Source organism: Glandiceps talaboti, chromosome 10, assembly GCF_964340395.1.
Source record: "Glandiceps talaboti chromosome 10, keGlaTala1.1, whole genome shotgun sequence".
In the NCBI taxonomy this organism is placed as follows: Eukaryota; Metazoa; Hemichordata; class Enteropneusta; family Spengelidae; genus Glandiceps; species Glandiceps talaboti.
Window position 1 is genome coordinate 23,874,651 of NC_135558.1, and position 25,769 is coordinate 23,900,419.

General features: G+C 35.5%; 1 protein-coding gene across 2 annotated transcripts; it reads left to right on the top strand.

The window, feature by feature from the left end:
• The first annotated feature begins 10,025 nt into the window (after positions 1–10,025).
• LOC144440821 (outer dynein arm-docking complex subunit 3-like) lies at positions 10,026–24,619 on the top strand. 2 transcript variants are annotated; one of them, XM_078130230.1, is made up of 10 exons: positions 10,026–10,235; positions 13,005–13,204; positions 14,591–14,770; positions 15,503–15,730; positions 15,949–16,071; positions 17,644–17,948; positions 19,404–19,560; positions 19,858–20,013; positions 20,521–20,605; positions 23,554–24,619. In XM_078130230.1, the coding sequence occupies exons 1-10, from the start codon at positions 10,154–10,156 to the stop codon at positions 23,682–23,684; spliced, it is 1,647 nt and encodes a 548-aa protein (XP_077986356.1). In that variant the 5' UTR covers positions 10,026–10,153; the 3' UTR covers positions 23,685–24,619. The 2 variants fall into 2 exon arrangements, with proteins under 2 accessions (XP_077986356.1, XP_077986357.1); XM_078130231.1 differs by having other exon boundaries at positions 20,521–20,601; positions 23,553–24,619.
• Positions 24,620–25,769: the final 1,150 nt, after the last annotated feature.

The following is a 25,769-nucleotide window of genomic DNA, read 5'->3' on the forward strand; positions in this document are numbered from 1 at the left end:
CAGTGCAAATGGAAAACATGTTATTTAAGATTGAAATACATATTAAGACCCTTCCTATATTATAGTATCCATATTATCTCTACGCAAAATATAAAACACTTCTGGACTATATTTCAAGAGACTTTAGTAAACTGATGCGCTGAGGGGGGGGGGGCAGTACATGTATCACTTCAAAGGGTTGAATAATATTTTTATGAATGCATGGCTTGTTATGAATACATTCCTCACCCAGCACCTGTGAATAATTTTGTGTTTTAATTCAAACTCACATATAATACTTGAACCCTACCATGGTGATAGAATGAAAACATCTCTTCAAACTTTAATTTCAGAATTAAAATAATTCTACCAATATATGAATATTAAGTATCACCTCACACTTTGAAAAGTAGGAACTGTTTCACTGAATACAAATATTGTGATTTAATAGGTTTGTGCACTGTTTTATCATCAATCCATGTTAAATGCTACTTCTGTCGGACATTGTGCACAGTCAAGTGTTGGGTTTTGCCTATATTTTATTTTATATACATATCTGGCACTTGTCCATCCTGACATTCAGGTTTAGGTTTTTTTTGTGGCCCCCCCTAACAAATAGTGAAATTTTTGTTTAGCCCCCCCTAATTTTTCTTGAGAAAAATTGGTGCCCCCCCCTGAAAATCCTCCGCCCCCCCCCGAAGGTAAAATTGTACACTCCCTTACGGTCAATCTGCATTTCGACAGATGCCCGCCAATTTCGACCTGGCGGGCATTCTGGCCTTGGCTGTTGTAGGGGTCGACTGCCGACAGGAGCAGGGTCTAACAGTATTACATACCTCTCGGCGCAGGACACTCCTCCAGGCCGGGCACCTCCAAGCGCAGGCCGCATTGTTTGCGCATGTGCAGTTCAATGTAAACTTAAACATAGATGGCGTTCTCCGTGTGCGCAGGGAAGTACACCACATGCACTACAAGATCGAAGATGGATGTCGGTGTATGTCGTGAGCTTGACGAACTGGAGCAACAAGTTCGGCTTTGTAGGAGATGTTGCTCCAGCAGACCCAAGTTCATGTCTTTCCACTGCCCACTTTAAATGTGGTAAATGTTAATGTACTAGTTTAATATGCTATTGTGAGTAGCTCCAGCTTGGAGACTGTCTCGGTAAATGTTAATATACTAGTCTAATATGCTATTGTAAGTAGCTCCAACTTGGGGACGGTCTCAATAAATATTAATATACTAGTCTAATATGCTGTTGTAGGTAGCTCCAACTTGGGGACGGTCTCGGTAAATGTTAATATACTAGTCTAATATGCTGTTGTAGGTAGCTCCAACTTGGGGACGGTCTCGGGAAATATTAATATACTAGTCTAATATGGTATTGTGGGTAGCTCCAACTTGGGGACGGTCTCGGTAAATGTTAATATACTAGTCTAATATGCTGTTGTAGGTAGCTCCAACTTGGGGACGGTCTCGGGAAATATTAATATACTAGTCTAATATGGTATTGTGGGTAGCTCCAACTTGGGGACGGTCTCGGTAAATGTTAATATACTAGTCTAATATGGTATTGTGAGTAGCTCCAACTTGGGGACGGTCTCGGTAAATGTTAATATACTAGTCTAATATGCTGTTGTAAGTAGCTCCAACTTGGGGACGGTCTCGGTAAATGTTAATATACTAGTCTAATATGCTGTTGTAGGTAGCTCCAACTTGGGGACGGTCTCGGTAAATGTTAATATACTAGTCTAATATGGTATTGTGGGTAGCTCCAACTTGGGGACGGTCTCAATAAATGTTAATATACTAGTCTAATATGCTGTTGTAAGTAGCTCCAACTTGGGGACGGTCTCGGTAAATGTTAATATACTAGTCTAATATGCTGTTGTAAGTAGCTCCAACTTGGGGACGGTCTCGGTAAATGTTAATAAACTAGTCTAATATGCTGTTGTAGGTAGCTCCAACTTGGGGACGGTCTCGGTAAATGTTAATATACTAGTCTAATATGGTATTGTGGGTAGCTCCAACTTGGGGACGGTCTCGGTAAATGTTAATATACTAGTCTAATATGCTGTTGTAGGTAGCTCCAACTTGGGGACGGTCTCGGGAAATATTAATATACTAGTCTAATATGGTATTGTGGGTAGCTCCAACTTGGGGACGGTCTCGGTAAATGTTAATATACTAGTCTAATATGGTATTGTGAGTAGCTCCAACTTGGGGACGGTCTCGGTAAATGTTAATATACTAGTCTAATATGGTATTGTGAGTAGCTCCAACTTGGGGACGGTCTCAATAAATGTTAATATACTAGTCTAATATGCTGTTGTAAGTAGCTCCAACTTGGGGACGGTCTCGGTAAATGTTAATATACTAGTCTAATATGCTGTTGTAAGTAGCTCCAACTTGGGGACGGTCTCGGTAAATGTTAATATACTAGTCTAATATGCTGTTGTAGGTAGCTCCAACTTGGGGACGGTCTCGGTAAATGTTAATATACTAGTCTAATATGGTATTGTGGGTAGCTCCAACTTGGGGACGGTCTCGGTAAATGTTAATATACTAGTCTAATATGCTGTTGTAAGTAGCTCCAACTTGGGGACGGTCTCGGGAAATATTAATATACTAGTCTAATATGCTGTTGTAAGTAGCTCCAACTTGGGGACGGTCTCGGTAAATGTTAATATACTAGTCTAATATGCTGTTGTAGGTAGCTCCAACTTGGGGACGGTCTCGGTAAATGTTAATATACTAGTCTAATATGCTGTTGTAAGTAGCTCCAACTTGGGGACGGTCTCGGTAAATGTTAATATACTAGTCTAATATGGTATTGATTTGATTTGATTTATTTCAGCACAATAAAATAAACATTCAGTATGCAGTTATAGAGAAAACAGTTACAACAAACAAAATAAACGTTATTGTGCTGGGATAACACTGAAAAGTTAAAAACTTATTTCCACTGTTGTCCCACATAGAACAGACAAAATCAATTTTACAAAAGTACAGATTAAACTCACAAGAGAATAAACAACAATCAGTAAAAAAGGAAGTCATCTTTTACACCGTACATCGGTCCATTAATTCATAAAAGTATCCTTTCAACCATTTCTTAAAAAGAGTACTAGAAGTTACGCTCTGAACATTACTTTGTACTTTGTTCCGTTGCACACTGGCTGTTTAAACAAAACTATTCTGAAAAACCGAGCCCCGCCTGGAATAAAAATAGAATGTTATTGTGCTAGTGTAATAACGTATTGTAAGTAGCTCCAGCTTGGGGACGGTTTCAGGAAATATTAATATACTAGTCTAGCATATGCTATTGTAAGTAGCGCCAGGTGGGGTCGGTCTCAGTCAATGTTAATGTACCAGTCTAATATCGTATTGTAAGAAGCTCCTGGCTGGGTAAATGTAATTGTGCTAATGTAATATCATATTATAGGTATTTCAAGGCTGGAGACAGTCTTGGAAAATGTTCGTTCATTTAAATACATCTCAACTAGGCTATCCCAATACCAGGTCTTTGAATTATCATCTAACTCTGACACCTTAGTTTTTTTTTCACACGGTCTTTCACTCACTCCTATTTCTATAGGCTTGTGCGTTTCAAATTTACAGACAATGATTTAGCTTTCCGTAATATTGTCGAAACTGTGAGAATTTATAATTATGATCTTAGCAAGTATTTATGCATGTTTTCTAAATAAATTTGTAATCTATTTTAGTTTTATTTCATCACATTTTACTTTTAATTTCAATCAATCAATCAATCAAGTAAGAATGCTATGGAATACTCGTCTGGGACTTGATACCTGGTTATCGTAACAAAATAATGGCAACGTTATTGATCTGTTTCAATTTTATTCTGCATTGTACTTGTCAATTTTTTGTGTATACCCAGTGATGAAGCATAATAAATAAAAACATTAAACAATGGTGATATCATAGAGTGTAGCAATTAGTTAAATAAGTAGCCAGGAATTATTATTTTAGATGTATTCACAGTGTTCTTTTAGTCGTATTCAAGGGACCTCCTTGATGTTTATAAGAATATTAATCCTCCCCCCCAGCCCCCCCCCCCCTTTACTAAACTTTTGGGTGGTTATGTACATAGTGTACTTATAAGCCCTCCACTTGGAAGCGTGGGCCTACTTCGAATGAGATCACATTACATGTCACATGTTTTATATTTTAATATGAGCTAATTTTCAGTTTGAAATGACACATAGCGGAATGGTGGCAATGTTGTGCACGTAAGGTTGTTTTCTACGGCTTTGTTTTGTGTTTTTACAAGCTTACATCGAGTGACATGTAATTATAATAAATTGTAATTTATTACTGTTATGTCAATGATCCATTAGGCATTTATTTATAGCTAGCTGTCAACAAAATAAAACAAGAAAAAGTGTACGAAATGCAATATATTTAAACACATACAGAGACACGTGATAAGGAAATTAAGAGTAAAAAGCAAAAAAATACAGTTTACAAGGACAACCTAATACTGACTTGACTCTAAGACAATTGTCAGAATCGAGTCCCGAATTCCTCCGTATGCAAGCAGGACTAATATAGCTATTGTTTTTTACGCCATCGTATAGTGTATACTATTTAGCAGTATTAGTTCATCTATAGGGACATTGCAATACAAGTATTTTGTCATTGCCATACAGGTGGAAGTTTTCTTCTATTTATAGGGACATTGCAATGCAATTATTTTGTCATTGCCATACATGTTACTCGGATGGAAGTTTTCTTCTATTTATAGGGACATTGCAATACAAGTTTTTCTTTTTGTCCTTGCCATACATGTTACTCAGATGAAAGTTTTTCTCTATTTATAGGGACATTGCAATACAATTCTTTGACTTTGTATTTACTCAGATGGAAGTTTTTCTCTGTTTATAGGGACATTGCAATACAACTTTGCTGTTGGTTTGATGTTTGTAGGGGGTATTTTTAGTAGTAGAAATAGGGGGGGGGGGGCCGGGGGCAGGTGTGCTCCGTTAGTAAGTTTTGTAGTGGTAATAAAGAGTACCCCAAGTTCGCCAGACTCTGCAGTCTCACTGTGCTACTTTATGTATGTTTGTTTGTGTGTGTACGTGTGTGGGAGTCAGCAAATCTTACGTATATGTATGTTATTTGCCAAATACCGTTCCATATCTTGCTGCGAGAGGTAATTTTTCCGGTAATAACGGAGAGCCGGAGGCGAGCCGTTATACCGGAAAAATTAACTCGAGCAGCAAGATGTGGAACAGTATTTGGCAAATAACATACTTATACGTCACCTGCGACGATGAATTAATTTTTGAATGTCTAAAAATGCTGTTTCATTTTAAATTAAAATCACTTCCGCGTTATACTGTTGAGTGTAGTATCATGCACCACTCCGATAACTGCAATGCGGTTGTTTACAATAGTCTGGTCCCCTGCCCCCTTTCTACCGCTGCTGGCGCTACACTCACGAAAGGAGTCAGGTATGGGCCACTTAATGCATGGCTGTGATTGGCCATTACTATCGAGTGTGCTAATTGGTCAAAAAGTTTTTTGACAACAATATGGCGGCATTCTTAAAAGATCTGGACTTTGTCATTAAAACTAAGTTTGCACTCGCTGTTATAAACAGCCGACGCGGTACAAACTTCGCGTTCTACAAACCTAAACAGATGGACTGTTTGAAGGCGTGTTTGCAAGGAGATTGCATGGCACTGTTACCAACTGGATATGGCAAGTCGCTCATATTTGAAGCGATTCCATTACTTCCATCGGATGCTTCACTGCAGAGTAAGCGTAAGAGTCAGACTAGTACTGACAGTGCTGTAATTATAATAACCCCCTTGAACGCGATCATCGAGGACCAAATATGTAAGTTAGGTCAAGAGGCTGTGAAAATCAACAGCGATTTTTCTTTTGAGGGTTCTACAAAAAAAAATTCTAGATGGCGAATTTACATACATATTCTCTCATCCAGAACACATCTTAAAGCCAAAAGTCTTCGAAGTTTTTAGAAAACCAGTGTGGCAAACAAAGGTAACCCATATTGTGATAGATGAAGCACATTGCATTGTGCAGTGGGGCACTGACTTTCGTCCCGATTTTAAAAATTTAAAAAACCTCCGGGCAATATTCAACAGTGCCAAAGTTTTGGCAATGACTGCTACAGCGACGATGGGCACACAATCTGAAATTAGTAGGCAACTATTGCTGAAGAATCCAACTATCGTCTCCGCAAATATTGACAGACAGAATATCAAATTGACAGTTACGAAGAGGCCTTCTAACTCAGGTGGTCAACATACCGTACAAGCGTCCTATGAGACAATATTTCTACCGCTTATCGAAGATCTGAGGAATCTCGGGGGAGGATTTCCAAGAACAATCGTATACACCCAACTTAAGTGGTGTGGTTATGCACATGAGCTGGCACTGAGACCTTGCTTGGATGGTGACCCTCCCTTTCAAGATATCGGAGATATGGTTGCCCAGTTCCATGCACCGTGTACAGACAAGGTACATGTATTATTATAATGTTAATTAGTGTTTCAAGTATTTGACATCAGAATATCAACATTAAGTATAGAGATATTATTGCATTATGTTGTAAAATACAATATCACATGAATTGTTTATCTTTCAATTAAAATGTTGTTATCACTTTGTGCAAATGTAGACACGTCACTAACAAGATAACCACAAAGAAAGATGATTTTATCATTTGAATGAACATAGACAGCAGGTCACTTCAGTGCTATTTTAACAAACATCGTATTCCGATATGCCAGCATTCTAGCCCTAGCTGTGTTATACTGTATACTAATATGACTGCTATTTGTGAGCATTTGATGTCATATCATTAACACTTGCATATATTTACTGTTGCATATACTATATGTAGTCAAACACAAATTTTAGATGGTATACAATTATTTTTGCAGATGAAAAAAGAAGTTATTGAGGGAATGGCAGAACGGAACAGTACCCTGAGGCTGTTATTTGCCACTGAGGCCTATGGTATGGGTGCAGATGCAGCAGGGGTGAGAAGAATAATCCATGCAGGTACACCAAGAACATTAGCGAGTATGTATAAATAACTGTTCAATTTAAAATTGTAAAATTGGCAAGGATTTCCATTTTGTTTACATTTATTACAATGTGAAATATATGTGTAGATCCAACCTTTACCTTGTCAAACAATTGGTCATGACTGCAAGCCGATTGTGCCCTGCTAACAAGGTACGGCTTTCAAGAATATTTTTTTATGTAAACGAAATGATTTGAGCACTCTGCCATAACTAAGCTTTTTCTCAAAAAAAATCATGACATACTCTCAAACCCTGTTCTACAAGAGGAAGCAGCTTCCCTAGGAGAGGTTATTAAATGTATGCATTAGTTAATCCTGTACATCTTGCAACCTAGTGGTCAGTCTGTTCCATCATACAATTTATTTTGTATAATCCAACTTTTAAGCTGTCTTGGATAAGGATATTGTTTACATAGACAGTCATTTATAGATCCAATATCTCCTTGCAGTTGAGTCTGAGTACAAATGAGCATTATGTTTTGTTCATGGTTTCATGATTTGGAAAAGTACAATTGAATGATTTTTATTTTTCATTCCCTGAAGCGTATATTCAAGAAATTGGTCGAGCTGGTAGAGATGGTGAACCTGCAGAAGCTATCCTATATTATAATGCCTCTGATATTGCAGCAAATGTGAAAGGAATGACATCACAAATGAGGGACTTCTGTTTGACAAAAACATGTAGACGTGAGAATTTAATCCAAAATTTTGGACAGCAAGTGTGTGCTCAGTTAATGGACAATCATGAATGCTGTGACAATTGTGCAATGGTTTGTACATGTGTGACTTGCTTACCTCCAATTACACTATCACATGACTGCACTTTAGACCCAGTTCTTGATGGCTGTTGGCAGCCATCAGAGAACTCGAACAGTGGCTGTCAGCAGCCATCTGGACCAAATCATGTAGTTCAGTTGTGTGATAGTGGAACTGTAGGTGCATGTTCTCCTGATAAAATGTCAATTGTTCGTGGTTTACTTATACAATATTTTCAAGCAGAAAATACATGCCTGTCAGATATACCATTTCCATCACTTATTACTGGTTTGACAGAATTATTAGCAGAAACAATTTCTAAGCAATATGCATGTTATGTCAAGACCAGTAACGTTATCAATGATTTTCCATATTTGGAGAGAAAGTATGTTGACAACATTGTCTCCATTATATCACAAGTACATCAGAGCATTTCTTTAATTCCAACATATGCATGTATGCAAGAAACATCTCAACATTCTGCAGTTTGTGTGTGATAGTTTGTCTTTATTTACAATGCAATGAATTGAACAATGTCTACAGATGACAATTCTGGTATGTTTTATTTAACTACTGGGATGTAAGAAAGTTCCATTTCAGTAAAAGTGTGTTATTTCCATTATGATTTTGTAGTAGATTTGGAGTTTTTTGACCAAAAATGACATTTTTAGACTCAAATCACAAACCGGTGGTAAGATCATTTTGATTTGAACAATTTCCCAACAAGACACCCAAGGTAATGGACCCATCAAATATGGTAATCGGTTCAGCGGTTTTTGACTTTAAGTTGTTTACACACACACACACACAGACAGACGCCGGGCGATCCCTATAGCATTCCTGAACTAAGTTCAGTTGTGCTAACAAGAATTTTGTTCAATAAATTTTGGCGGGAAAGTTTCCAGTACTGAAGGGGTTAACATACCGTATTCAGTTACCAGATTCTGTGGCAAAGTGAACTATGTTTTTATCTATCCAGTTATAAAAATGGGGCACATCTACATTATCTTGCATTGAAGTACTAATTCTGGCAAATGAGGGATGAAATCTACCTGGAGTATAGTGGAAAGGCCTGATCTGCCTTAAATCATCAATCATTGCCAATTCATCCGAATGTGCTGATATATGTGTATGCTTTTTTGCCCTGACAATGACCCCACTTATGTTATCAAAGTTTTCTGAGATGCAGTTTACCCCAGCAAGCGCACTTGTTACTTTCTTTATATTCCTCTCTGTCTTGTTTGAAGCCATGTGTTTCATGTTACGTTTCACCAATTTAACAATATATTGCATCTGTCTGTCTGTGGGGATGAAACTATTCTTTTGACCCTTTGTGTTGACAAACAAACCATAAAATTCTTTGTTGGCCTCTTGTTCTGTCATTATGGTGTACTAGAAGACGTAGTATTTCCAAGGCATATTTTGACTGATTACTATTTACTTTAAATGTGACCATAGCAATCTTCAACAGCCGTATAGCTCTATCCCTATCAGGAAGTTTACACATATCACTTAGGGCCTTAAATAACAACCCTAATTCAATGACCATGTGTCCATAGTTTTTAATGTAATCAGCTGGTTGCACTGGAGGTTGCTTTGCGGTGAATAATAAAGTGCATGGTGTTAGGACCGTCATAGACAAGAATAAAACCGTTTAGGAAAGGAATAACAGTTTACAAGCGTGTTGTGTGTGTGACTGTGGAAATGACATCGTTGCCGATTTTATAAGAATATCGCCAATCCCTATAATAACGTCATTGTTCTGTATTAGGACCGTCATAGACAAGAATAAAACCGTTTAGGAAAGGAATAACAGTTTACAAGCGACTGTGTTGTGTGTGTGACTGTGGAAATGACATCGTTGCCGATTTTATAAGAATATCGCCAATCCCTATAATAACGTCATTGTTCTGTATTAGGACCGTCATAGACAAGAATAAAACCGTTTAGGAAAGGAATAACAGTTTACATACAAGCGACTGTGGATACAACAAGCAAAAATACGGCTGTTGGTGAAAAATACGCCTGTGTATCTGCAGGGCTCTCGACCAATCAGAATGCGAGATTGGTGACAGGTGACGTATAAGGAATTCGTATCTTCGTATCTGGCGTGTGGAGGCGCATGCTCAGAGTGTGCATACTTCGCGCATGCGTATTTTTGCCATGGCGCCCCGTCATTACTGGAGGAAAGAGACAACAAAGTAGCCATAGATACGTGTAACAGATAAACACCGACCGAGCAGTCTCCATGTTGTGTTGGTAGAAGAGGGATTCCCAAACAGATTTCAACACTTCACTCAAAAATATTGTTAAAATTTGCCATTTCCTCGCCCAATCATGCCGGGCGCCGGTAGAGGTAACAACAAAACGCCAATAACAGAGCAAATTTCGGATCTTCAGCGGAAAATTTCATTGTTAGGTAGGTAAAATATATTGTATGTAGGTAGTGTTCTCGAATATCCGAACTCCATCAAGGGCAATCAGGGTTCAACAGATCATAACTCGGGTTTTTTCCCCGAATAAGTTCGAGAACATTTTTAAATAAGAAGTGCGAACGTACCACATTTATTAACGCTAGATACCCATGGAATATTTGGTCATTACAATTTACAGCCTACAGGTACTTGAAATTTCAAAATAAGGTGCCGGTCAACACAACAGTACGATATCAAAAGAAATTGGTCAATTACGAACTCAGAGAACTCGACCAGCAGTGAAAAGAACTCCAAATACCAGTGTATATGATATTGAGTATTAGTTTAATTAATATAAATGTAACAGGCATGTAGGGAGAACGTCTCTTCTAAGTCAAAGTATAAATTCTCCCCCAGGCCCATACATGTACAAAAGTCAAAATGTATGTATCTGTAAATGGATGGGATCATATGTACAATTATATAAACATCATATGTGTCACTTACAAATGAGAATGCAAAAGTAATGACTAGAATGAATGAATATTCTTTTACAAAGGATACCAAGGCAAGATATAAGTTGGTTACCACCTGACATTTAATCTATGTGTTATGATAGAATGAAACACTGCAAGTTCTATTAATAAAGAGTAAAATACGTGAAGAAAGTTCTAAAAATTATGCACACCAAAAAGAACCCAGAACATGCCTGGAAGATAGATTAAGTATCGTTAGATATTAGGTAATGATAGTTAATATATATATATATATATATATATATATATATATATATATATATATATATATATATATATATATATATATATATATATATATATATATATATATATATATATATATATATATATACTTAATTCAAAAGAATAAGGATCTAATAAGTCGTTACTCAGAGTTTCACGCTTGAGCAATCTTCAGTTGCCTGATGATTGCTGAGGAAGCATGAAACTCTTAGTAATGACTTATTAGATCATTATTCCTTGGATTTACTTTAGTCTGTAATGCTCTTTTACTAATATTGCAGCAAGTACTGTTTTCTCTAGTGAGACACACACACACACACACACACATATATATATATATATATACGTCACCTGTCACAATCTTGCATTCTGATTGGTCCAGAGCCCTGCAGATATGCAGCCATATTTTTCACCAACAGCCGTATTTTTGCTTGTTGTATCATGTGATCACTGCACGTCCCCTTGTAAACAAACCTAGCAGACAACTAGAAATCAAGCTATAAAAAGCATTTCCAATGCCAAATTTGTTGTCAACCGAACAAAATATCACCATTGTATACATGTACATTGTAACAAGTCTTTGGACTGTATTTTTCATGTCAAAGGGAAATAGTCAAAAAATCCACACAGAACAGCAAAAGTTCAGTGACAGCGAACACATGGTTGTCACGCGATCATAAATATGAATTCCTGAATTTATGAAGGATATCAAAATTACCGCCACAGAAGGTGCAATTTTTGCTTAACTAGAACAACAAAGGATATCATGAACATTTCTGTACATTTAATGGAATACAGTACGCAAAACAAAGACGCACTCATTTTTCAGCTGTAGGTTATAAGTTTAAATATATCACTGAGTGTTATGCAAATAGTAAACATTACATCATAATACTGAGCACACGCGCACTCTGATTGGATGATAAAGTTAAGGCTGACATGTAAACAACCGTATTGCAGTTATAGGAGAGGTGTGTGATACTACGCTCAATAGTATAACGTGGAAGTGTTTTTTATTTTAAAATGAAACAGTATTTTTAGACATTCAAAAATGAATTCGCAGTTACAGGTGACGTATGTTATTCGCCAAATACTGTTCCACATCTTGCTGCTTGAGGTAAATGTTTTGGTATATTTGGCTGGCTTCCAGCTCTCCGTTATTATCGGAAAAATTACCTCTCGCAGCAAGGTATGGAACAGTATTTGGCAAATATATATATATATATAATAGATTGATTCAAGTGTCTATGAATTCTACTATTTTATGTTGATGGTACCAGATTTGTACATTCATAACATAGGGTGGCATGGACAAGACAGTACAAGATTTTATATATAGTAAATAGTCTATAAAGTATAATGACTGAGATTATGATATTTCTGTCAAGCTACACAAATAGTCATTAGATCAACAATGGCTAGTTTCATAGATTCAAGGTGATTGGAATTAATGTAATTAATACTATTCAGGTATTATAGTTTGCTGAGTTTGCAACTGATTGACTTCTCTTGTACCTAACTTGTATTCACCACTACAGTTAGCTCTAGAAATATGCACTTTGAGAACTCTGACATGTTTCTCTGAAACTGTAGATATTTCCTGGTCCTGTGGATGGTTTGTGAGTAAAAAGAAGGTTCCTTGACTACACTAAATGCATAGCAATATTAACATGAAGTTCAAGTGTGACTTGATTGATTATAAATAAGGAATGACCTTGGTTGGATGAATACAAGAGAACTTTACCAGTTGCAAACTCAGCCAGCAACAGAATTACTTGATATGTTGGCAATTTTTTGTCATGAAGTTTAAGATTTGACAATTTTTAGCAAATGTTTTAACAGACAAACGTGTGTATTTTTCATGTCTCTAAGGTAACAGTTCAATGATCATTCTTCACATCATCATGATGTCATAGTTATACATCAGCTTATATCTCAATAAAGACATGATTATACATAGATAATTAGCCTTGTTTACACCCTACATGTATATGTATGTTTTTAAACTTACAGATGGAGACCGAAAGGCTTACTATGAAAGTTCACAATGGACAATGAAGAAAAACAGAGAAACCATTGCCAAAGCACGCAAAGAAAACAAAGATTATCACAAGAAACTAGCAGATAGTAAAGCTGGCGATGAAAAAGTTATCAATACAGCATTTGCAGAGAGGAATGTGGAACGGGCATCCTTGAGAGGAAAATCAGGCAGGGTAAGACAATTCTACATGGGAAATGAAGACAGAGAAATAACAATTGACAAACTTGGCTATGACTGCAAGAAGTGTAGATAAGTATAAAACAAAACAAAAATGTACTAGTAATATAGAAAGTAGAAAGACAAAGTCAATTCCACTGACTGCTATTATTTCTCTGAATTATACATATTTATTGATACAAGTAAGACACATTGTAGTTTATTGTTTATTGTTTATTTGAGTACATGTATCAAAACCCTGGGGAGTTGTTAATGGTACAAAACATGAAATAATAACAAAAGTAATAAACTATCTAAAGAAGTATTACATTGTACATAACATAATAAAACAAATGACTTACAAAAGCTATTCAATGAAAAGAAAGTGAAAAATAGTGTATGGTAATTAGACAGATTTATGGAGATGTATATTTGATTATGTATTTACAATTATTTTGTAGGTGGTAGTCTCTTTGTATATTTTGATATATTTGCCAAGTGCAATAATGTAGTACATGTGCTATTAGGATTATTGAGATAGATATCATTATATGTGTACCACCAGTGTGCCCTCAAATGATAGCCAAATTTTGTTTTTGTGAGTCAAAAAGAGAAAACTGGCATTTCTTGTGAGTCACCACATAGTAAACGATAGGGAAACACTAAATTTTGGTGCGTCACTAGAAATCATGTGTGTCAGTGGCACATCAAATTTGCTTAGAGGGCACATTGATGTGTATGTACATTTTGAGGGAATTATTTTTAGTGCCAAAATCATCAAGGCTTGAAAGAATGAACAAAATTCACTTGCCCCCCCGTGAACAAGTAGAAAATGAGAAGTACATGTTCGAATTAGAAAGTACTTGTCCACAAAGTGGATAGTTTTTTTGTATATTTAATTTGCATATTGATGTGAGTTGCCAAATTGTGAGTTTCACTTAAAGTTTGTGATTTTGTGCATAGCGTACAGTAAACTGTAAACTCAGGAAATCTACACAGACATCGTTCATACATGTGTATGCTTTTATTCATAGATTAAAATATCACTTCAAAAGTTTCTGCAAGTACAGAACAGTTCTACTTATATTGCAATAAGTGAGCATAGATTTTAAAATCAATAAAACCATGAGAAATCTACTATACCTGTTCATTGGGACATCTAAAATCACTTACCCATGGCTACAAATCACTTGATCAGGACAAGTAAAACACTCTTATTTCAAACCCTGATCATGATGTATATCTCAACTATTATTATGATTAGAACCATAAAAATGTTAAATTAGTGCAAAGTACTGTCAACAGTCTTGTAAGATAGTTGATAGTTGAAATTAGAGAAAATCTTATTCTTCCAATTGTATGTCATAGTTCTAGTCTGACTGATGTATTTGTTGACTTGCAGCAAGCCATCGGTATCATGGATCAGAAAGTATGTGAGGCAATCAAAAAACTGAATCTTCTGAGAGCCATGACTGAGAGGAAGGAGAGGAAACTAAATGAACTGAACACACAGCATAAACAGATGAAACAAGATGCCTCAGATGCTGATGCCATGGATGAAGGCACATCAGATGAAGCCCAGGTAAGCTAATGAGATGAAGAATTCTTCATACACTTGGTTTTATTGGCACAACTAAACTTTGGTTCATTAGTGCAATATACATGGTGAAATGTGTGTGTGTGTGTGTGTGTGTGTGTGTCTGATTCTGCCTATCTGTCTGTGTCTGTGTGTGTCTGCATGTGTGTATGTGTCTGTGTCTGTGTGTGTCTCTGTATGTGTGTACCTGTGTGTGTGTGTCTGTCTGTCTGTCTGTCTGATTCTGCCTATCTGTCTGTGTGTGTGTATGTGTGTATGTATGTATGTATGTATGTATGTATGTATGTGTCAGTGTGTGTTTGTGTGTGTCTGTGTAAACAATTTCAAGTAAAAAAGCAACATCAATCACCTTAGTATTTGGTTGGGACTTCACTGTGACTTAGGGTGTGTAGATTGGAAATTGTTCAAATGAGAATGATTGCAAAAGAGGTGTGTGATATTTCAATTTTGGTAAAAAAAATCTATTTTATGACTTCAACTGTGGCCTCATGTATTACAGATTTTGAGGATTTAAATGCCAGATAAAAATTTCTCGTACACTTGAAGTGCAGTGATGTTACGTATATATTCAAAGGTAATGTTTAAATTTGTACAAATCAAAAACTCCATGTTTAATCAGAAATGGACATACTGAACAATTAGACTTCTAAATTAGAGTACCACAAATCATTGCTGGAAATGTGAATATGATTGACTGATGACTATTGTGATCTGCAGAGACTCCGAGCATTAGAGAACAGACTAGACAAAGCTAATCTCAAGCTACATGAAGCTGAACACATCAACAGAACATACAACAACATCAAAGTACAGATGCTTGGTGACGCCTTGGGATTTGGAAACTCCTTAGATGACTTGGAGAAAGAAATAGAGCGCCAGAAGGAAGAACTGAAAGAATTACAAGCCATGAACAAAGATGCTCAGATCTCAAGAGATGCTGCCAAGGTGAGGAGCCTTATCAGTTATATTACAATTTAATTGAATATTTTTTGTGTAGACTTGACTGAGAATTTGTGGTATGACTTAGTCTGATGAAGGCTTATATCGCATCATGTTGAAGTGGTTTAATAAAATTATATGACATGTTTTTTATTTATTAACATTTTTTGGCAAATAGATAATTGTAAAACAATGTGACCTATCTCATCAATGTTTTTGTTCAGGCTGAGTTGGCCAGACATGAAGAGACTGTTTACAGGGAAAGAAGAGAACGTGAAGCTGCTCTAAATGATCTGAAGAAACAAGCAGAAGAGAAGAAACAGCATGCTGAGAGAGTGGAGAGAAGAGTAAGTTCATATTCTCTTTACTGTTCTCGAGGCTAATTTTACCCGAAATGTTGACAAAGTATCAGAATTTACCAAGTTCATAAAGTTAGAACTCAACCCTTATATTAGGCCTTAAAAATTGTGTGCTTCCGATTACACTCAATTTTAGAATAGGTGGGGTAGGTAGATGTGTGAGTGTTTTGTTTAGGTAGTTACGTTTGCCATTGTTTTCCAAATGGTCTCTGTGTTATCGGTTTTTTCCCATCAGATGTACAGCCATTACAGATTGGAAGAATAGTTTTTACCTCCCATAAGGGAGTGTTATGTTATACATCTGTCAGTGTGTGAATAATAATGATTAAGAAGCCAAATTAACAATTTTCAGTAATTAGACTAATCTACAGAGTGCAAGCTTCAAATTCTATACATACATTTGTGATACCAAATCGCATCTGTCCTGAAAATATTAATGATATAGCTATTAGTTTTAATTAGTTATTTGCATATTTCATAATTAGTCTTGTAAGACTATCGATACAGTTTGATGTATCTAATTTGTACATTGACCCAATGTTTATACACATTTCACATTGTGTTGTGTTGGCCGTAAATAGATCACATCAGCAAGCAATCATGCTGGAGAATTAGCCAACATAAATTCATATGATCTCTTCACTAAAATATTTTTGTACTTTGACAGTTAGGAACATGTTTGCACTTCCACATTTCTGTTTACCTTTAAAGATCTACAAGTAAAGCATGGTCAAACCAGGTCAGCTTCAACTTCTGGCTCAAATCACCTTTCTATCAAAAAATTTTAAACTGACTCTTACACAAACACTTTGCCAAATTTTTTCCTTGGTCGTTTAAAGCACATAAGAATTCTTCTTTTTGTGAAATTTGTAAACATTCCTGTTCATATTAATGAAACTATGAGCTAAAAAACAGGACCAAAATTTTCGGTGATCAAGTATGCTTGATCAAATCACCGTAAAATAACAAATAATTCATAAATGGATTTTACTGGCATGAAAGAAAAGATGTCAGTTGAGATTTACGCTTTTACAATATCTAAAATGTTGGACTCTTGTGAAAGTTATGTATAATAGCTATAACTCAGAATATTGCATTCCAACAATAAACGTAGGTAGAAATCTATAATTTTACCATTATGGGAGGCAGTTCAGTATATGGTTTATTGTCTTTTTTAAGTTGATGTCAGTTTCAGCAGCCATTATTTCTTATGAGACTTCATTTTTTCTTGAATATGTAAAAAACAGTTAAGGGTCAGCAGTGAAAAACTAGGTGGGGTTAAGGTTGGGTATCCAAAACCACACAATTTTTTTAGGCCTTATCTACACATTTTTTTGAGTAGTGAAGGTTTTGACCTCAATGTGATTGATGTTCTATAACTGTTTCAGTTTATACATGAGAATTAGAATAACAAATCCAATATATACAGCATATCTTTTACCACCAAATGAATGCATGGTAAATGGCTAAAGTAAATTTGCATATTTGTTTGATTTATTGGTTCAAACCCAAAATCAATTCCTTTTGTCATCCGGTATCTTTCTTCTTTTGATATTGTAGTTACAGAGAGCTTCTATTCAGCATGATGAACTTACACCAGAACAGAAGCAAGCCTTGAGTGGAGAGGAACAAGAGAGAAAGATTGGTACCTATGAGGAAGCCTTCAATGCCATCAAGGAAGCCACTGGGGTGTCTGATCTAGCTGAGGTGGTTGCCAGATTTGAATCACAGGAAGACACTACAAAACATCTAGAAGAACTCAAGAAGGACAGCGAGAAACAATTGGCTCGTCTAAAAGAAGAGAAAGAGAAACTACAAAAGGAATTTGAAGAGATGAAATATTCTGGTGAAGCCAAACTATCAAGGTAAGAATCGGATCTACTTTGGTATGTTATGTACTAAGCCAGAACAAGAAATTGACTCATCATTGATAAATATTCATCAAGAAACTAAGACCACTCACATAGCAATGGTGAAGTGATGAAATATATTGTATAGATAGGGATGATTGGCATAAACATTTCGAAAAGTAACATATATATTTGCCTAGCAACTGAAGACCACTGCAATAGCCAATTACCTTTGCCCTTTCCTAAGGTAACAATAATGAAATTGATTAAGGCATTTGTCAGTTATTGCCCAAAGTTTTGCCACAATGCCATTGGCACTGTTTTTTTTAGCACAACTGAACTGATAAGATTAAGTAGTGCTATATGCATGGCAAAGTGTGAGTGTGTGTGTGTGTGTGTGTGTATGTGTAAACAATTGACACTAGACTGATTGCCATGACATTTGGTGGGTATATTTCCTTGGGTGTCTAGTTGGGAAATTGTTCAAATCAAAACGATCTTACCACGGGTGTGTGATTTGGGTCAAAAAAATGATTATTGTTTTAAAAAAAAAAATAAACTCAAAAAATACTCCGGAGATCAAACTGAAATTTGGTTGGAACATTCTAGGAGGTGTTTAGATTAAGAATTATTCATGATATAATGATACCATGGTTGAAATACAAACCAGAGCTAAAAATGTGTCCTTTAAATTTTGGTAAAAAATCTATAATTCCAAAATGATTGAGCAGATTGGGTTGAAATTTGATGGGAACATTCTTAGTTGTGTTTAGATTAATTGTTCATAACATGGTGATTCCATCAGTGATATACAAATTAGGTCTACAAATGTGTCTTTTTGATAAAAGATCTATAATTCCAAAACTACCAAGCAGATTGGCAGGAATTTAATGGGGATGCATCTGGGGATGTGTATATTCACAACATGATAATCATATCAGTGATATGCAAGTTAAGTCTAAAAATATCACTTTTGGTCAAAAACTGATATCTTGAAACTGCATGGTGAATGGGGATGAAACTTTATGGGGATGTTTCTGGAGGTGTTATTGTGCAGTTATTGTTGAAAACATTTTGACACAATTGGTCCTAGCAACCATGACCATGCCCTTAGCAACAATGAAATAATGCCTATTACAAAGAAAACAACAGGGATGGGTAATTGAGTGTATACATATATTTAAAATGTATGTGAATATGCCTAGCAACTGGACCATGCCCATAGCAACAACTAAATGATGGTTTATATTGCAAAGTTGAAAACTGGAAAGGGTAGGCAAACTAATAATACTAATAATAGAACTAATAATGAAAAGGTATGCAAATATGCCTAGCAACAAGACCACGCCCATACCAACAGCCAGCTACATGTTTTTTTGTAAAGTTGTGCTACAGCACCATTGGCGGTATTTTACTTTAGTATGATTCTGCTATTAAGTGTTTCTTTTTGTATCTTTATCTAACCTGTAGTGGTCAACGCATGTTGGAGGAATTCCAATCCCATCTTGATAAGGAAGAAGGTCGTCGTGAGGAAGCTTTTGATAAATTGGACCGTTCTAGTAAACTATTGGTTGACGTGAAAGCTGGGGTTGAACATCTTTCAGATAAATTGCAGCACTTGAAAGCAGTAAGTCGGGTCCTCATTTCCATTTATACTGAATCCTGTTATGTAAACATGTTGCTATAGCAAACAAATTATAGATATATCCATAGTTCCTGTAAAATACATGTTTCATGAGAATGAACATTGTAAGATATCCCCCCCCCCCCCATTTTTTTTCTCTCTCATATTCTGTTTGTAGAAATCCATTTGAAGGTTTGGAAAAAGAGTAACGGTGCTGTTATTGGTTAAAAACTTCACACACCTACATGTATATTTGCTTTTAGCTCTCTATATTTACACCTGTTGTTTTTCTGTGTCCAGAGTAAAGGTCATGTGCCTCAAGCTCAGCTATCACCATCGTCTGATGAGTATGTGTTAGATTTACTGTCACAATGTGAGGAGAAATTACTGAAACTGATGGAAGATTTAGATGGTAAAGATTTAGATGAAACTTTGAGAGCCATGGAAGAAGAGGAGGTAAGGATTAGTTCTTGTCTTTAGTTATCCTGCTTACCATTCAGTATTCTCCTCTTGATACATGTGATCTGTATTGACTAATTTGCTGAAAACATTTACATAACTATTTGCATGTCATATTTTTAGCATGTGCTGTTGGGAAAATTGGAAGTCTAACCTGTGAAGTTCAAAATTGTAACTTCCCAATAGTGAAACAGGCATACCATGACACTTTAAAAATCAATGTTCAAATAATTTCAAAGTACACAATAATGAACAAATAATGGATTAAAAGATAGCAGGCAATAAGAATTGACCCGCTACATGTATACTGAAATCGGGAATATAAATTGATACAAATGTATATTCTTAATTTATTAATATTATTAGGTAAGATATATGTATGTCACTGGATGAATCATTGGTATTTAGTCAGTAGAATAGTATATGTCTTCCTGTAAAATTCATAATATTCATATCACTGTTATAGATTTCATCTAACTACATACTGTATATCATTCCTTCTAGTTCCATGCTGGTATTGAAGGAAACCTACCACAGTATAACACACGTATTAAATTACCTACAACACAGAAAGAATTGGTTTATGATGGTAAGTGTTGTGTTTCCTTTCAATTCATCATATTTCATTCATTTAACATGACTAAATTTAACATAAAAAATAAAAACATAAAAACTGTGCAAATTGTCACATTATGAACATGCAAATTATGTAACAAATGGGATTTTCAGTCAAGAATCTTACTACAATTTACAAAGAAAGCACTTTTGTTTTCAGTGGACAAGTAAGTTAGTGTATATACCTCAGTCTTCTTACCACTGCAGGCTGGGTAAGGTTCAAACCAGCTCAGCACTGACACGTTTCATTAAAAATCATCCAGATCTGTATGTAAGAAATTTAACTGAGAGGGGTTATGGTCAGTTTGAATTGACCTTACCAAGCAATGCAGACTTTACCTGGCTACTCCTGTTTTCTCCTGCTTGAACACAAGGACAATAGTGATCAAGCTGCACTGTGGTGACAGTGTATTTCCTGTTTGATTTGGATTAATACTCAGTACATTATGGTTTTTAGGCTGATTAGTTTTAGATTTGCTAGAGATACTCCTAGGGTGTCTAGATAGTAAATCATTCAATACATACATGATACTAGCTGATGTGATCCTACATGTAAAAAACATGATTTTGGTAAAAAAAAAAAAAGTGTTAAAATGTGAAATTGTTGTCTGACATGTTATAATTTTATTGCAATGAGAGATTGATCAAGGCAATCTGGCAATGGAGTTTAGGTAAAATGCCATTTTTATTCAGAAATCAAAAACCACAATTTACTTATATTGTCGGTAGTACATTGTAGTTGCCTTTTAAAAGATGTCTAGATGATCTGCGATAATGTGATCAATGCTATGCAATAATGTAGAAGTGAAAATAAAAATTTGGTGTTAGACATAATTTAAGTGATTTTCAGCATGTGTGTAATCAGTTGTGTATAGTAATACGCCATATTCTGAGAGATTTCACGGTTTTGCCACAATGAGTGTGGTTCACATATCATTTTAGGGCCAAAAGCAAGGGCAACAATAGTTGAGTATTGTAGTGTGCACAGCAGACTTGAAGTTACCACTCATTTGTCATGTTCTTCCAACTGTACTGTTTTATCAGCGACTACGAGAAATCAAAACATGCCTAACCACTACTGTAATCACCTTACACCCATAGGTGTTTCACACACATTAAGAGAAATTTTAGCTTTCACTTTGTCAAATCTTGGGCATCCTCTTTTGATGTTTACCTGCAAAATGGCTGGAACTTTGATAACCAGTTTACAAAGCCATTGGCATTATTTTTATTCTTTTCTTTTGCATGTTTTTAGCACAACTGAACTGATAAGGTTCAGTAAATGCTATATGTATGGTCTGTCTGTCTGTCTGTGTGTGTGTGTGTGCGCGCGCATGCGTGTGTTTGTGTGTGTGTGTGTGTGGATGACTTAAATTCAAAAATGCCAGACCGATTGCCTTGGTATTTGGTGAGGACATTACTTTTGGTGTCTAGTTGGGAAATTGTTTAAAGGAAAATGATCACATCACAGATGTGTGATTTGGGTCAAAAACATTTTGGGTCAAATAACTCAAAAACTACTGGGCAGATTGGTCGATATTTGGTGGGAAAGTTCTTAGGGATGTGTAAATTAAGATTTGTTCATGACATGATAATTCCATCTGTACTATGCAAATTAGGGCTAAAAATGTGTCTTTTTGGTCAAAAGCCTTTAATTCCAAAACTACTGAGCAGATTGGGCTGAAATTTAATGGGGATTCATTTGGGGGTGTATAGATGAAGAAGTATTAAGTATATAATGAGAGAATTTGGTCAAAAATTTGTATCTCAAACAGTACTTGGTCAGTGAGACTGAAATTTGGTGAGATGTTTCTAGCAGTGTTATTCTGCAGATTTTGTTCAAAACAGTTTGACACAACTGGCCCTAGTAACTATGTAATGATCATGCCCTTAGCAACAACCAAATGCTAGTATATTTTGCTAAAACAACATCATCTGGTACGCAAGTGAGTAAACATTCAAAAAATGTATGCAAATGTGCATAGCAACAAGACCATGCCCATAGCAACAACCAAATGATCATGTATATTGCAAAGATAACAAAAAGGATTAATAGACAAATGAATAAGCATTCAAAAAAATGTATGCAAATATACTTCACATATGATCGCATATATTGTAAAGATAACAACAGGGTTGGATAGGCAACTGGATAATCATTCAGCAAATGAACACCTATACTTTGCATGGATCAGCATGTGGGTAAATATTTTTAAAACTGTACAATTGTGCTACAATGGCATTGGCATTGTTTTTTAAAAGTGGAATGTGCCTCAGGACCAAAAACTGTACAATTGTGCTACAATACCATTGGCATTATTTTTAAAAGTGGATTGTGCCACAGGACCTGAAAATGAATGTTCTTAACTTGACTAAACTTCACCATATCAAAGTTCCTGATCATTTTTAAATAATAAAAGAAATTTGGGGTCCATCATCTTGTTTTAGTTGATGGCAAGATTAGATTAAAAAATGGCTTAAAGCTGCCCCAGCTCTAGTAATTGGAGCAGACAACCAAAAATATATTAACTGAAAATTGTTACAATACCAAAAATTAGACATTGTATTTGTACTGTCAAGTAGAGGTGTATTTTGTCTCTAAGTAGTCTAGTAATAACTTTAAATAAATTTAAAATTGTGATTGCCGATTTTGGAGTGTGGACCCCAAAAAACAGTTCAATAGGATTTATTATACCACATTATATGTATATCTACACAGATAGGCTTAACCCTGTTGTATGATATTATGAGTAAATCATTATATGTAACAAAACTGCCTGTTACAACTAGTGCAGTTTTAACTTTGTTAGCATTTTGTCCGCTCATTTTTTGAACATGTATCTATAGTAACCTAAAGAGTTGATGTGACTCTGTTCTGGTTTTAGGAATCCATTTTGTCTGTTGCCTTATTCTTTATTCCAGATGATGATGACAGTGGAGATGATGATGATGTGATCACAAGAACTCAACTCAAAAGACAAGCACAGCTTATGGTTGATTCTAAAACTAAAAAACACAAGGTCCGTGCCCGCAAGAAGAAGGCCAAATCCTAAATATCTCCTTACTGGATGACAAAATTCCTGTGAAAGAAATTGTCTTGCACAGACCGAAGTGGACAGAATATTTGTTCTGGCCAAAAACTTTTTTTTTTAAGATTTACTAAAATTCTATGTTTTCTTTCAAACATGAAAAATTACTGTTACTTTACTAAGATTTTGATTGAGAACATACTGCAATTGTTTCTATCCTATCCATTGATAAAAAAAGAAGTAAATTAGGCAATTGTATCAAATTCTTCACCATGGTTTTCCAAAATCCATGCTGTACTTAACCTCACCATTTCTAATGTAAATGTAAGTACATTTTTGTTTGTCAACTTTCATTGAATGTTTCTAGATATTATTACATTTACTTCATAACACGTCCATTGGATTATGAGATTTAATAATGTTGAATTTTTTAGTCATTTGTGGTGTAACAGTTAAAATGGCAAACAATTATATCAAGAAATAAAAACACCATGGTGTTAATGCCATGAGTGTCCCAATTTGCAGTGTGTTATGATAATTTCTAAGGTCTAATTTACTACAAGGACATTGCCGCTATGATGATATTAAGTGACAAACCAATGCTATTATTTTTCCTCAATAACATAAAACTATAAGAACAGTAGTTGATATTTCTCCAAGCATTAAGCATTATCTTTGTTACTATGTGTTTTTCTCATTCCACCCTTGCCCAAGGAACTAGTGTTTATTTTGTTACATCAGAATTCAGAAACACAATTATTCTTGCAATTGAGGGAGTTGATTCAACCGATATGCTGAATGTATATATATGCTTGCTAAAAAATATGTATTATGTATGTTGAATGCTTTACTGATCCATTTCAACATTTAGATCATAGTTATTTCATTTTTCTCTATATTTCATATTACATGTGTGATATTGCCTTATAATAAAGCTTGGAATGTTTTTGCTACGTCAATCTATGCTGTTAATTGTTTTAATGTGTAGATGGGACAAATGTCAATACAAAGTTGTCCAGTGTCAATGTTCAACAAACCTGTCTTTGATTTTGAGAGTGGGTTCTACTTACTACAAACCTGTCTTTGATTTTGAGAGTGGGTTCTACTTACTACAAACCTGTCTTTGATTTTGAGAGTGGGTTCTACTTACTACAAACCTGTCTTTGATTTTGAGAGTGGGTTCTACTTACTACAAACCTGTCTTTGATTTTGAGAGTGGGTTCTACTTACTACAAACCTGTCTTTGATTTTGAGAGTGGGTTCTACTTACTATAAACCTGTCTTTGATTTTGAGAGTGGGTTCTACTTACTACAAACCTGTCTTTGATTTTGAGAGTGGGTTCTACTTACTACAAACCTGTCTTTGATTTTGAGAGTGGGTTCTACTTACTACAAACCTGTCTTTGATTTTGAGAGTGGGTTCTACTTACTACAAACCTGTCTTTGATTTTGAGAGTGGGTTCTACTTACTACAAACCTGTCGCCATTGACCTTTTCTGTTTTGTAATTATTGCATTGAACCATCTCAAATTCCACCAAATACATGTAACAACAATCTGGACACAAAGTAGACACAATATTTAGACCACAATGTGTGTATGAGAATACAGTTTGTCACCAAATTATATTGGTACATTGTATCAAAGTCCTTATCTACCAGGTAACAAAGCCCACCTTGCAACAAACAAGAACTAGCCGCCAAGAAAGAGAAGTAACGACCCAAAAATTATAACATTTCCATCAAATAAATTGTGTCAATTCCAATTGTATGTCCTGTGTTTTTAGCCCCCCAGAAGTGGGTGCTATTACAGTGGGCTCCGTCTATCCCTCTGTGTGTTCATCCATCCATCCGTCCATACTTAATATGTCATGTCTCAGACCTTCAATACCTGATTTCTTTCAAACCTGATACAAAGGTGACATATCATTTGGGACATATGCACATCAATTTGATTTTTGATGTACACAAATTTGACCGAATAACAGCCATATATATCGTTCTTCACCAACTGTAGATAAATTCAAGGACACCCATCAAGAGACATCGATCTGTTTGCAAGAGCTTTCTAACTTTTTACAATGATCTACTATTAATAGTTCCTGTTCAGT